Below are 15,251 nucleotides of genomic sequence, written 5' to 3' on the forward strand. Positions count from 1 at the left end.
AATACAAAGTATATCAGTGTTGTTCTTTTTTCTTATTCGTGTTGACCAATACATTCAATCTCAAGTCAGATGCAGTAAATACAAAAGTTTGTTCCCGGAACCAACTCGTGCAGGGGTAAATCTCGCTTTTGCAGGTAAGGAAAAGAGGGTCATCTGACTGTAACAGAATCTCTATATGTGTTAAATACAGTGTGATCACAGGGCTTCTTCTTACAGTTACCCTGTACGAAAGCTTAGAATGAAATATTCAAATTAAAGCAATATAGATAAGTTCTTATCCAGAGACTTGATTTGTCTTAAATTAATAGTAATATACAAACAATCATCATCAATGTGTGAAAAATACCACAATTATTTAATTTCTTACATGGAGAATATATCTGTTTCAAAATTACGTATGCATATGATTTTTACTAAAACATAGTTATTGACTTTAATATTTGATGTTTTCCTTTTTTCAAGGATGGAAATACTGCATTACATGTAGCTGCCAAATATAACGGTGACGAGGCGATGGTAACTCTTTTATTAGACAGAGAATGTGATCCAAACAAGCGAAATAATGAAGTAAGTTCCAGCAAAGGTGTACTTTTGTCATTTCTAAAACATAAATTGCTGTAATTGATTATAAGATATATTAAGTAAAACAGGTAATGTTACTTCCGAGTAAATTAATCGGTGTATTCAGGTATGGTGTTGATATATTTTGTGATCTATAGTCTGTCATTTAAGGCAATAGAACTAACTAACAATAACAGAACAAACCCCAAATGTTGTTCTAACATTTAAGAGAAGATATCAAATTGCACAATTTATTGGTTTAAATAATTAATGCAACATATGACAACTTTTTGTCAGACTGCCTGCTGAAAGAGTTTAGAAATGCGATGACGGGGTATGAAACTTTTATCAGTCACCATGGTTATCAGACAATTGTCAATTTAGAAAAAAAAATGACAACATTGGAAGGACGTGTTTGTGTAAATAAGAATTTGTAGAAGAAAACTTCCTCTGAGGACATTTTTTGAGTGAAATTTTTCTAGAAATATTGATATAAATTTATATCACAATGACTAAACTTCAGTAGCGTTTTTGAAGTGTTTTCCTATCGGTATTTTTTTTTTTTTGGCACATAGATGTCTCTTTTGTTTTTGAATTACGTTTTTTAATTGTGAGTTTTTGTTTTTAATCACCTCCATTAAAACAGTCAATACATTAAAGTAAAAATGGCAAAACAGGATGGGAGCATCAATGTAAAAACAATTGATTATTTGCCCATGTATTAATTATGGTATTAATTTTTTTTAATTGTCCCAATACTATCGAGGTGGTATGATTGCCAATCACAAACGTTTACGTTAAAGAAAAATAACAAGGAGTAGTATATGTCACCGTAGTGCCATCAACGACGAGAAAAAATCATTACAGTAAAGTCAGCTACGAAAGGCACCGACAAGAAAAAATGTAAAACAATTCAAACGAAAAAACCAACGGCTTGGGCTGTGTAGAAAACAATCACAAAAACAAAAACAATGAACATTCAACGACGAAAAAGGTGAAATAACAAGAAAATTGTACTCCAAGGAAAATTCAAACAGAAATTCTCTTATCAAATAGCAAAATCAAAAGCTTCAACGACAAAGGATATAATGTAAAGAGGTCATAAATTGTCAAACACATCACCGTTCGTAATGCAAAAATATAAACAAAGACGGGACGTTGGAACATAAGTGTGCATAAATGTAAAGGAAGACAAATTTAGTTATATTTGTATGTCTTTACAACAAAAGCATGTTACTCCTAAACTACCAAATTAAAAACAAAAATGAGTATACGGTTTAAGATTAAGACGTATTACAAAAACAACATGAAGTCTATATCAAATAATTTTCGTGTTGCTAGCTAATAACAATTTCTAAATATTTTGATTATGTCAAAATGATTGGTCAGAAGAATGCGTCTTTAATCCATAAGATATACTTAACCAATAAAAACACAAAAGAAGAAATATCATCAAATGTTTTTAATCATTAATAAACATTATTTGACAAAACTTACAAATTCTGAATAAACAGGTCTGAAGACATCTTAATCACTCGCTAGTTGTCGCTTTACACGAATGGACACCGATGTGTTTGTCGTCTTCAGTCAACATTATAATTGACCACATCACATATATGAAAAATGTGTGACATAGATTACCTTCGCCGTATTTGGTACAGCTTTTTGGAATTTTGGGTCCTCAACACTCTTGAACTTTGTACTTGTTTGGCTTTATAACTTTTTTGATCTGAGCGTCACTGATAAGTCTTATGTAGACAAAACGCTCGTCTGGCGTATTACATTTTAAACCTGGTACCTTTGATAACCAATTAAGTCTGTGTTATCTTTTTTTTTTTATACAAATACAACTATTTTGTGTGATACAGGGAAAGAAGCCAATCGAGCTAACCTATAACCTGGAAATAAGACAGTTATTTAAGGTAATGTATGAATTATATATACTTGTAATTAGTATTTTCAATTATATTCTTTTTAAATATTGATACAAGTTAATAATGTCTGTTAAAGAATCAATTTAAGTTCTGAAAATATATTTGTTAAGTATATAAACATATAGGAAAATGCAATGCTTTAGACGTAAGACGCACAGATAGACATTATTTTCTTTTGCAGAAATATGAAGCACGCCTCCCTGGTTAGTTTGTTTTACCTATAGTTTTTATTGACTAATTTGTTTTGAATAAGGAACAACTTTTTATTCATTATTTGTATTTGTTTGCACAATGAAAATTTTTTCAAAACTTTTGAGAGTTTTTGTTTCTCTATGCTCTTCAACGTTGTACTTTATTATGTATTTTTTACTTTTTTTTATTCGAGTGTAACTGAAAAATCTGTTGTAGACGAAACGCGCGTCTGGCTCAAATACAAAATTTTAATCCCGGTATCTGTGATGATTTTATTGATATATTAACTTTTTCTCTTAGTTTTTTTCAATGCATAATGATACATTTGTTTCAGGGACATTAAAACAAATTTTGGAATCGAGCGTCAATAATGAGTCTTTTGCAGACGTATTGCGCGTCTGGCGTAATTTTTTTCTATAATCAGTTTATTTACGACCAATCGGTCAATATTTCTGTTGACAGAAGTTCCACCCGGAAAGTATCACCAGCTCAGTAATCAGCACTGTCTGTGGTGTCAGCTAGTGAAAGGATCTCGTCATCTTGTCAAGTAGTAGTTTGATTGTGAAGACCTTGAAGGTCGTCTGCAGAATGTACTTTTTATGTACATTTTTCATAATTATAAACTAAATGCTAATGAATTGTACCCCAGAACAAGACTATCGTCGCTGTATTTTGCAAGACCTTTCCAAATGTAAAGACCTCAATGTTCTCTAACTTCTTACCTTATGTTGCCTCTTTAACTTTTTTTATTCGAGCGAGTGAGTCTTTTAGTCCTTTGTAGACGTAGTACACGTATGGCGCAATAAAGTTTTAGCATGGTATATATGATGAAATCATTCACCAAAAGCGAAGATTGATTTACATAAGTACCGGTTTTTTTTCTGAATTCGGTTCAATAGAACGTTTATAGTTTAGGGAGTATCTATAATGATCGTTAAAATGTGGAGTGTATGAAAAAAACTCAGTTTACACATAAAGGTCTTAAAAAAGGTGAAAACATATAAACAAAAAACATATTCCATCGTTCTCAAGGTTGGAATTGTGTTTAAGATAAGAAAAGGACGAGATCATATTCACAATTAATACAACAGGTAGGTTATATAATGAGGGGTTGAAGGAAATTTTCGGCACGTCGGGATTGGGACTTTATTGTTTGCGGGAAAATAGGATTTACCTTATCGGGACTCGGGAATTGAATATAAATATTTTTAAGATTTTGTGATGACACTCTTTCTACTTACTCCCTTATCCATTTCGAAATGAGGTAGTTTTCAAATGAGGGTATATAGGATAGAGAGACGTTTTGACTTACAACAATCTGCCTCCTGGCCATACATACAATTGGTGCAAGGGTTTTTGATGTGCATGAGATAAGGGCACATTCCTAACACGAGGTATCGGAATTAATGTCCACATTGTGACCGGAACCGACTTTAGTCGATAATTTTGCTTGCCATGAACAACAAGAAGGATTCCAGAAGTAAATCAGGATCTACTCAAACATCAAGTGCTAGTACGTACTGTCATCCCTTGTGAAGTTTGTGTGTATCTGTACGTATTTGGTCTTGGTGTATACTTAAATTAGCACTACGACTTGTACATCCTGCACAGCTAATCGGAAGCCCTAAATGGGCAAGGATTGTAAAGCCGGTCGAAAAAGGCCTTATTAACAATATTTTTAATTTCAAGAACAACAGCTAAAATAGTAAAAGAAGTATACATCAATGAAAGAGCAATAACCAATGTTTATATTAATCAACATTATGTAATTTCGAATCTCGTTTGAAAAATGGTGGACGCGGTTTTAAATTGATAGTATACGTATATGAAATGTATTACAGATGACGAATTGACCTTCAGCTTGAGCATTTTGATTTGTATGTCTTTATGTTTTGCAACATTTCCGGAAATCTGACACGATTGGGAGACTGGACACTTTCAAAGTTGGGTGTTTATTTTATAGTGGACCCGAATGGGCGTTCTTATAAAAAAAAACGATTTGAAGCTCTTTAGCACATAGACATGTTTTGATATGTAGTGACTTTATAGTGACACGTTTCGAATATATATATAACTCAGGAAAAGAAGAGCAAACGTACAAAAAATATAATCAGATACAACGCACTCAATATAATGGTTAACTATATGATAAACGATAAACCGTACTACTACACTACTCTGTAGAATTTGAATATTACAGTGATTATTCGAATTTTCAGGTCTTCCAATTGAAGTTAAGAAATTGGATAAAAAATCAGCGCAAGTTTTTTCCAGTTTATTGGGAGAAGAAAGTTATCTTCATTTTGAGTCAAGAGTAATGTTAGCTGGAGAACAGGGTACAGGGAAGACAACTATTGCCAGACATCTTGTCGGTAAATCTCCAACTAGATTCAGAAAGTCAACTGATGGAATAGAATTATACAACGGCCTTTCCTATTTTGACCGTGAAACGAAGGAATGGCTTGGAGGACAGCAAGGTAAGACCTACATAGCCCAACAGCCATAACTTTGGTGCTGGATAGGCAATACTGACATTGAATTGTTACAAATTACGGTTAAAACAATATTAAAACTACTTGAATTTAAGGAATGCATGCTCCTCATAGAAATATTTGGTTCCATTCCGAGCTTTAGCTATATTGTTTGTCCTTTTTTGGCTTAACCGGCTTTACTTTTTTTTTTATCTATATTTTGAAATATTTCGGCCCCGAGCATAACGAGAGACATTCATTGTCAAAAACCTTATTTAGTAGAGGTACATTTGGTATTGTTAATGGTATTTCTTCTACTTGGTCGATACCACTGCATGTGTACTGTAAGTCACCGAGTATCAACAGCCTAAAAAAGTACTGCAGTACTTGCATTAAATGCTCATTTTGTATTATTAAAATTGTGTGTTACAAAACTTTGGAGCGTTGATGCATTGCACAGCTATGGTCATATGTTGTGCTTTGTTGGTTTTATTAGCCCTTAAATGTTAAATGCAGGTGGGATTTTTGGATTTTCAAAAAATTTATCTCCGAGCTTAAATTGCGACACATGTGTTGTCAAAATGCGCATCTGGTTCAGAAAGTACCACTAATGATATTACAACGACCAAAGCAAGTCTAGTGGACATGTTTGTTTCAGTTATAAATCTTATGCGGGAAAAGTTCTGTCAAGGCAAGTTCTGAAATGTTCTGAAATAAGACGGTGATGTAGTTCAGCACAAAATCTCGATTACTGTGTATTTCAATATTTACATTCTTTATATCATCGGCGTTGCCTACTATGCATCCTTACCTCTAAATGGTAATATAAGTGTAAGAGTAATAGAGGATTTTTGACATAGATTTACATCTTTTTTCATAATTGTGTGATTAACAGTAAAATATTGTCATGTATTTGAAATAATCAGTCTTGGCCACTCAGGTGTGCGTGTTGTCCATATACCTTTTTAAACTGATTCCTTTTAGTGTAAGGTGCAGTTGACGAATATATTGAAAATATTCATTCATAAAATATATCAATGGAAAGTTTTGAAAACTGCATTACACTTCATATAAATTTGAGCAATAGTGATGATTACTTAATTTGCATAGTAATTGTAAAGCTTGGTACTTGCTTTTAATATGCAGTTCGACTTGTTAAAAATGTCTAAATGCATATAAATACTCATTCTCTGTAACCACTTAAACTTTTTCGGCACACATAGTCACCGATCTTTCTGAAAATTGGCTGATATATGTAGATCCTATTAGCCTAGTCAGAAAAAATAATGCCAACCGATATATATATTGGTTGGTTACCATGGTAACAGCGGAGAAAGTTGGGATTTTTGAGAAAGATACAATATTTGGTGTAGTGCTTTAAAATTATGCGGCTACATCTATTAAAAAGAAACATAAAAACAATTAATTTCATACTTGTTTTTATCAAAAATCAAAAAAAGTTATAGGGAATCTACCTAGAAACATGTGAAATTAATTTTTTAATAACTTTTTTTATTTCTCAAAGGATTCATGTCAATTTGAATTGTAATAAATTTAGACCATTTAATACATAAATATAAGAATAAATACTGTAAACTTTTTAAATCTTCATAAAACTTGACCTGACCAACGCTGACAATGACAGGACCAAATGAAAATGCTAATAACATTTTTTATTTCTTAAAAGATTCATGTTAAATTTGAAATAATAATAAAATTTTATCATTCAATATATAAGTATAGGAAAAAAATATCAAAAAAATCCGAAAAAGTTACCTTTCTAACGTTGACAATAACCTGACCAACGACTGCAAAGACCTTACCGATGAAACTTTCTGTGTTATTTTATATTATTAAAAAAAACCAGGAAAAATATATGTTTTTGGGTAAAAAAACTTGACCTGACCAACGTTGACTGTGTCCTGATTGTTGTACTACCTAATACTTATTTATATCTAATAGGATTTGCTTAAACTTTATTAACAAAAACAACATTAAGATTGAATGGTAAAGTCTTTATCAAATAATAAAAAAAAACTGGGGAAAACATTTTAGGGTACTGTGACGAGCACGGGATTATTTAAACTATTTATAGTATTGAGTAGTATATTGTATGTTACTGTGTTGTAAATTATGTTGTATATTACCGGGTTATAATTTGACACGTTTGATCACAAATATAAAGTAACATACATAAGGTGAGAATTGGTCATAAATACATGTACGTTGATAAATCCAATATTGTTTGTTTTTTAATATTTTCTTAACAGTAAATAATTATTTCTACGTCCAACTTAAGGTATGCCCGAGCCCATGTACGTACGATATCTTGGTAGTTTAAAATATTTTCATAAAATATAAGTAAACATAATCGCGGATTTAACTTGAGGCATGCCAGAACCTTGTCTTAGTTTTTATGTTCCCGAAAGTCAATACATTTATCGTTTGCTAATATGTTTGAAAATCATTTTATATTTTCTTATTTGATAAAATTAATGGTTCAATCTAAACATTGAGTCCTGTTCAAAGTAAAATCTAAACTTTTTTTGTTAAAAGATAAAATTAATGGTTGAAACTAAGTGTTTCTATGATTTTGATGCAAAGCCTTTTACATATAAATAGGTTTATAGTCATTTTTCCTGGTTATAATAACTGTCGTCAGATAGTAGGACAGAAAGTCACAAACAAAAAGTCACAGACAAAAGACACGGACAAAAAGTCACATGTATAATATGTTATAAACATTGAGTCCTGTTTCATAGTAAAATCTATTTTTTTTTGTTAAAAGAAAGACAATATGCTAACTTGGAGAAACACCTTTCTGTAAAGGGCTTTCAGTGAAAATCAAATTATATGTACATGTATATAATTCTTTATACATATATAATTATTTTAACGTTACCCTGTGTAAAGTTATCATATTGTCAATATTTTTTAATTTGCTGCTAAAAATCCATAAAGATAATCGTTATTTTCTCAAATTTCAATAATCCAATACCTATTACTAATGTTAAGATAGTGCTACTTTTGTCAGTTCCAAGGGACCCTGAGCCTACCTTATCTTTTCATTAGAAAGATTTTGTTGATTACATATGGAATCACTGAAGCATATATGTAGCGGGCTTTCTCTTGAGGCAGTCAGTGGGACCCCTTATATGAAAATTGTCTAGATGTTTTAACAAAATCTTACCCTCCCCTCCCCCCTCCACCCCCCCCCCCCCCCCCCCCCCCCAAAAAAAAAAAAAGAAACCCAACGATATTGATGTTTTTCATTTGTGAAAAGTATTTATTTCTGTGCCTCACACAAACAATTTTAAGCTTGGCCTTTCTTGAACTGTCAATTCAATTTTCTGATTGTATCTTCTTAATAATATGTATAAATAGTTAGAAGCTAAAAGCTATAATTCCAAACTGTCAACACCAAGTGGCACTTTGATCTTTAATCTTCACTACAGCATTTGAATAATTATAGTTGATGGACTGACTTGTAAAAACCATCGTTCTTTGACACTGCATTAGATTGAAAACTTACAGAAGAGAGTTTTCGTATGAGAGATTTGGTCTATTTTAAAGCGTTTTCCATGTTTATGCATGTAATGTGTTGTTTATATTGCAACACTATCACTAATAATGCCTGGAATATTATTAATATTTCTCAAATACAAGAAAACCTGCATAATGTAATCAACATTGTATACATTCATTGCTATATGTATCGAAGTTTATTAAAACGAATTTGTAAAAATCAGCACTCATCAGTAATTTTGAAAATGGACTGCTTGTTTCCATGGCAACGAATTCAATGGCAAATGTTGCACAATTGAATATACATAATTTTTTAAATGATTTTATTTGTTTTTTCTAGATCGAGTTATTGTTTTTCTGGTTACAGTTTTCATGATCATGAAAACAGACTGAAATTTCTTCATAATCAGCACTTTTATCTAGATTAGAGAAATTGTGTTTGTTTCCTTCAAGTGGTAACACCATTATCGATATACTATACTAGCAATCTTATTTATATACACACATGTGTGTATACAATGAAACGTGATAAGTGTTTTAGTTTTCCTACTTTTGTGCACATTTAAGAAAGTAACTGAAACTTTCTCAAAATTGTTTTAAATTTGTGTATCATCATGAAATTGTTTCCATAGCAACACAGTTTAAACTTTAATACTGTTATATATGAATATGTTTAAAACTTTGATGATTACAATAATTTCTACATATTGTATATTTATTCATTTTTTCTGACCGCAGAATTCCCCATGACTTTTTTGCGTCCTTGATAAGATAAGACTATGGTATTTATGAATTCATGGTTTACTCAGGTGTCCGCCAAAAAATTTGGTGAGCATTTAAAGATGACCTCGAAAGGGTATTTTTAACCTAATGCAAACCACATAAAAAGCGGAGTGTAATCGGTTATTATTGAAAATTGATATGAAAACATCAGTTATTAAATTACATTTAATAAAATGCATATATTTAATAAAATCATAAAAAAATATTCTTTCTCTTATTTTTTTAATATGAAAAATTATGTTGAAAAAAAAGCCTTTTTCAGCTAAAATCATAAATATCCAGAACAGGTAAAACTGGTCATCGGTTGCTATGGCAACCGATATGCATGGTACCCAAAATTTTGCCATTTTTTGTTTGTTTAATCAAGACTAGTAAGTGTGTGAAGTTTGAAGAAAATTGATGACCATGTGTGCCACACTCCCTATGTAAGAGTTAAAATAGTTACAGAGAACCAGTTTTAAAGCTTAAGTTTTGATTTTGATTTTCTGTATTTTAACGCAGATTTTACGCACCGCTTTTGGGCTATTTCGTGGAGGCCAGTTTTTATTGCTGGAGGAAGCCGGAGTGCCCGGAGAAAACCATCAAACATCGATAGGAAAGCTGACAATCCTAGTCAATTAAGATTAGAGTTGAGTGCACCCGCACGAGAGGGGGTTCGAACTCACAACCTCATTGTTGACTGGCCAGTGATTACAGTAGTAACTACTTATACCACTCGGCCACCGAGGCCCCTAAAGCTTTAAAACTGTCATCTCTAGTATATTATCAGCAAATTTGAGTGTAGTCTTGGCGGTAATAAATATAATATTTATACATTATTAGGTATGTTTCAAATATAACTTTACTTTGTTAAATCGATAGACCATGCTTATAATGTAAAATTGCTTTATAATGCTTGAAATCGAATGAAACACCGAAGTTTAATTTATTATTTTTATTTTGAATTGATTTCAACTTGTTAAAAAGATGTCAATTAACTATATCAATTTGTGTAAAGCAGTTCTGTTTTCATGACAAAAGAAATCTGGTTAATCAGTTGCAATAATTACATTCACCCATAATATATCAATACTTATGGTTATGTCCTTGATTTCTTTTTGAACGCTATTCAAATCTATCTGATGAATAACAAATTGAATTCATTATATTTGAAAATTTAAGCAGACGATATGGTCCAACATATTTTGATTTTTCTTATGTTGGCTGTTAATGCTTTTCAATTTTGCATGAGGTTGGCCATGCGGGTTTTCAATTTTGAGAGCCACTGATGAGTTTCTATAGACGAGACCAGCGTCTTGTGTATTTCATTATTATCCTTGCATCGCTGATGAAAATTTACAACAATAAGGCAAATGCTCTGCTGGTAGAGGTGTTTTAATTGGCGATATACTGTAAACCAACAAATTTTCGCGAGCGATTTATTTTCACGACTTTTGCGAGAAGAAAAATAACGCGAATAGGTATAAACATACCTTTCCTTATTAAACTATAGTAAGTAAATTAGAAAATCGCGAAATTAAAACGTCGCGAAATGGACTAGAAAGGGCTAAACGCGAAATAAAGTATCCGCGAAAATAAATTGGTTTACAGTATTATCCATACAGGCGACGCTAGAATGTTCAATTTTGAAGTGGAAAGTTCACAATTGCCAACACATTGTTGTCAATATAATGGATGCTACGTGACTGTCGTATGCAAGAGAGACTAGCTATCAAACTAGGTTTATTCCATAATGTCCTAGATAAGAAAATGTCTGTACCAAGTCAAATATATGACAGTTATTTTTCATTGGTTTATGTGTTTGGGCTTTTTTATTTTGTCATTTGGTAAGGGATTTTCAATTTTGAATTGTCCTAAGAATTGTCTTAGAGTTCGGTATTTTTGTTATTTTCCTTCTTTGGGGAAGCTGAAATCATCTTTTTGTCGTAAAAGATATAGCTGTAAAAGCAAAAAACACAAGTTATCTTCATCTCTTAACATGACTTTTTTCAGGTTTCATGTACTAGTATCAAAATTGTTTGTCATTGAAATTTAAAGTAACGGAAGCTATAAATCAATGCCGAAAAATGATCCTTGTCCGTATGAACAGTACCTTCCAGGAAAGAGTGGACATAAAACCTCAAGAGGTATTAATAAACTGGTATTAATTTTCAGTAGACAGTGTTACGAAACAATAGTAAAGAAGATAAAAAAATATTCCTAATATGTTAAAAAAAATACGCTTGTAAACTAAAACATCCATTATTGCAAGAATAAGCACTCAATTATTGTATTTAGTAAACAGTAAACAGTATATTATGTAGAAAATGGTTTTAATACCTTCCCCCTGATGTATTTGACAGTTTTGTTTTTGTATTTTGTTTATTATTACAGATGATCTGCTATTCTGGATCAACACCATTGTAACATACTGTAAAGGAAGTATTCATGGATTTCCTAAAATTATGGTTGTTTTAACGCACAAAGATCAGGTAACAGCTGTAAGTATGATGTAGTACATTTCTACAATTGAAATAATGGACTGTTTGGATTTGAATAATGTCTTATAATCTAATAAAAAGAGGATGCAATACGTTTTCATTTATATGTCATTTGAATCAGAATGTAACTTTGTAAACTCAAGCAATGGTTTGATTGCAACAATGTAATTATTTGGTATATACGCAACATACATATCTTCAATTAATTGTTTAATGAATATATTATAATTATTGATTAATATAAATATAGGTGGTAACATATTATATTGATGCTTTTTTTAGAATGAAGTTGAACAAAGACGACAAGACATATTTGGAGAAATCTACAATATGTTTCACAAAAATCCATTGATGCAACAATTGGTGATTGATGATGAAATATTTGTAAACGCTAAAGACAAACATGACCCAGAAATGGCGAAGATTAAAGTTGCTATCATTAGGGAATCAGAGAGGCAACCAACATGGGGAGAACCACTTCCAAAGTGCTTTATTCCGTTAGAGTTAGAATTTGCATCGTTAATCAGACGCAACATCCCTCTAATTACACTTGAACATCTAAAGAAAATAAACTCATTGCAGCCAATTAGACCTTTGTCAGAAGCTGAATTGAAGGTATTTCTGAAATTTCAACATTCTATTGGCAAGTTATTGTACTTCAATGAACATAAATTGGACGACCGTATCATTTTGTCTCCCACTCTTCTTATCGATGCATTTAAATCAATTGTTACAGATAGGCAATTTTGTGAAGGGGACAAGAAAAGAGAAGAAATATGGGATGCAATGGGAAAGACAGGGGTGGTATCAAAACAAGCAATAGAAGGCGTTTGGAAGGGAAAGAAATATGTAACATTTTACCAAGACAAGGATTATCTATTAAATGTCATGACCCATCTTGATATACTGGTTGAACCAAAGAGATATGGTTCTGATCACAACCACATACCTGCTGACTTTTATTATATCGCAAGTATGGTACGAGCCGTAGATGATTCTGGATACCTTCAATCCACTGACATAACTAAACGAAATATTGCCATAGCCTTTCTAACGTCTTCCATGATGATACCCCCAGCATTATCATTTAGATTCATCAGTTACTGTCTGTATGTTTGGGCGGTAAAGACATATGGAGAGACCAAACGGGACATGCTGTTCCATAGGTCAGGAGTTTTCACTGTTGATCCTTCCGTAGATATGTACATTCTCTGTGAAGATGAGAGGATTGTTGTCCGTCTTGTTCATGCTGAAACAAACACACTTATAATGAGGGATATGGCGTCCAGTGTAAACGAATGTTTAGTATCTGCCTTGGAGAAAATCAGTCAGTTGTATATCAAAACAAGTAGCGACCAGAGTCATAACATTGATGCATCCTTTATCACCAGCATATGTTGTAACTCACCGGATAACCCATGTATCCTACCGTTAACAAGACTAGCAAACATTGACAAAATCTGGACATGTCCTGATCATGGCATTGAACACAATATACACACAATCACATCGTGGTTTGCAAGAAAGGTATTTACAAATTAGTTGAAAAGTGTTTCTGGTCAAATTTGTTTTGAAAAAAAAAATTTGAAACGAAAATACAATTTGTTCCACAAAACTTGAAAGTTGCATTTGATGACATGTGTATTCGTTTCAGACTTTTCACATAAAGTCCAGTAACAAAACAAATTGCTTATAACGGCATTGTGGATTAAAAGAAAGGTATACATATTCGTACTATTTGTTTTTAAAGGATCTTTTTCCGATAACTCAATTTATCAACTATATTTTCAATGTCCCCTTTCACGTGAATGGGTTAAACATAACGCATTTATATTCGATTTTTTTTTAATATAGACTTTTGTGAATGCAAAATATGTGCAATTAATAAAATTTGAACAACCTGTGTTTATAATTACAAAATGAGGAAAATTCTAGAAACATAAGCAAAATAAGAGTCCTTTTGTGACATGTTAATCGTGCGTCTATTGCGATTTTCATGGTTTGTTTAAAATCCGAAGATTAATAAGAAAAGAAAACGAAATCTATGTAAAATGATATGTTTCGAAATAAAATGAGGTATACAAAAAAAAATACGACCAACTATTTGCAATTGCCAATTAAGGAAAGTAGTTGATTGAATATCTTTTTTAACTGATAACATTTAAAGTTTTAAATCATCATGTGAGTGATATGATGTAATGTAAAGCACAAATTAACCTATTGTTTCTTTTTTCTAAGGATGAAGAAGAATGTGAACCAGGGTGCCCAGGTATTATATGTTTAGTCGGTAACAAAGAATTATGTAGTTTGTATTTACGTCTCACCTTTGTTATACACAGAGTTATATAATGACAATTCTTTCTGTCTGATATGACGTAGAATTTGGAAACATTATCGCGAATAAAAAATATTTAAGAAAAACAAATAAAATTTAGAACTCTCTGATTATTACCCGTTTAATGCTGGTTATAAAATACCCCGTTACTATATCCTACCACCTCAATGTTCAATGAATATATAAAGAAAGAACCTTGACCCTTTAAATGCAGTGCGAATAATATAAGTTTTGTCATTTATATATAAAAGACATTTTGTGTATTGCACTGGCCCAGTTTTTCTCAGAGTACCGCAATTCAATCATTTGATCGAGAGTCTCAAAATACACATTGCTATGTATAAATGACTTTCTATGATAATAATGTTGTTATTTATACAATTTACAATCTTTCCAATCCAGTTACAAATGACGACTTTTTGAAAGTGACGCCATCAGATCTACACCTACGTCGTATGTCATTATTGTTCAGTAAAAATGAAGCCAGGGAAATAGCAATCAAATTAGGATTGTCGACCAATGACATAGATAGCATTCTAGAAACTGAAGATTCAAGGAAATGGAATTTTGAAGTTTTGAGACGATGCAGAGATAGTATTGTGGTTACTTTTAAGCACATCAAAGAAGCAGTGGAGGGAAGTGGCCAAGAGAGTATCCACATACTTTGCAAGGTAAACACATTTTGATGAATCACAAAATTTAGTTAGAATTTCTTTGTCCAATTCCTTTAGTTTATTTGTTTTCGGATTTCTTACTTTGTTCTACCACTTTCCTGTCGATGTACCAGACAATGATAAACTATAAAATATAAAAAAAATATAGCTATGGTATTACACCATGTACATTGCATTCAATTGTCCGTAAACTAATACCATAACATTTATTTCTATGATCACATTTATTGGACTTCCGTTTTGTTTCTTCAAATTAGTACTGCCTTAATTTATCATAATAACTAAACAATTCGTAG

The 15,251-nt window shown here is 31.7% G+C and overlaps 1 protein-coding gene across 1 annotated transcript in view; it reads left to right on the forward strand.

The window, feature by feature from the left end:
- Nucleotides 1–508: 508 nt before the first annotated feature.
- The window catches only part of LOC127718639 (uncharacterized), a 279,885-nt gene continuing 265,142 nt past the window's right edge, over nt 509–15,251 (forward strand). Inside the window, exons 1-4 of the mRNA XM_052224690.1 lie at nt 509–567; nt 2,430–2,483; nt 2,677–2,698; nt 4,907–5,164. Coding sequence (XP_052080650.1) covers nt 514–567; nt 2,430–2,483; nt 2,677–2,698; nt 4,907–5,164 — 388 coding nt within the window. The 5' untranslated portion in view covers nt 509–513. The remainder of the gene's footprint in view (nt 568–2,429; nt 2,484–2,676; nt 2,699–4,906; nt 5,165–15,251) is intronic.

This window comes from Mytilus californianus, unplaced genomic scaffold (assembly GCF_021869535.1).
Source record: "Mytilus californianus isolate M0D057914Y unplaced genomic scaffold, xbMytCali1.0.p SCAF_10, whole genome shotgun sequence".
NCBI classification, from domain to species: Eukaryota; Metazoa; Mollusca; class Bivalvia; order Mytilida; family Mytilidae; genus Mytilus; species Mytilus californianus.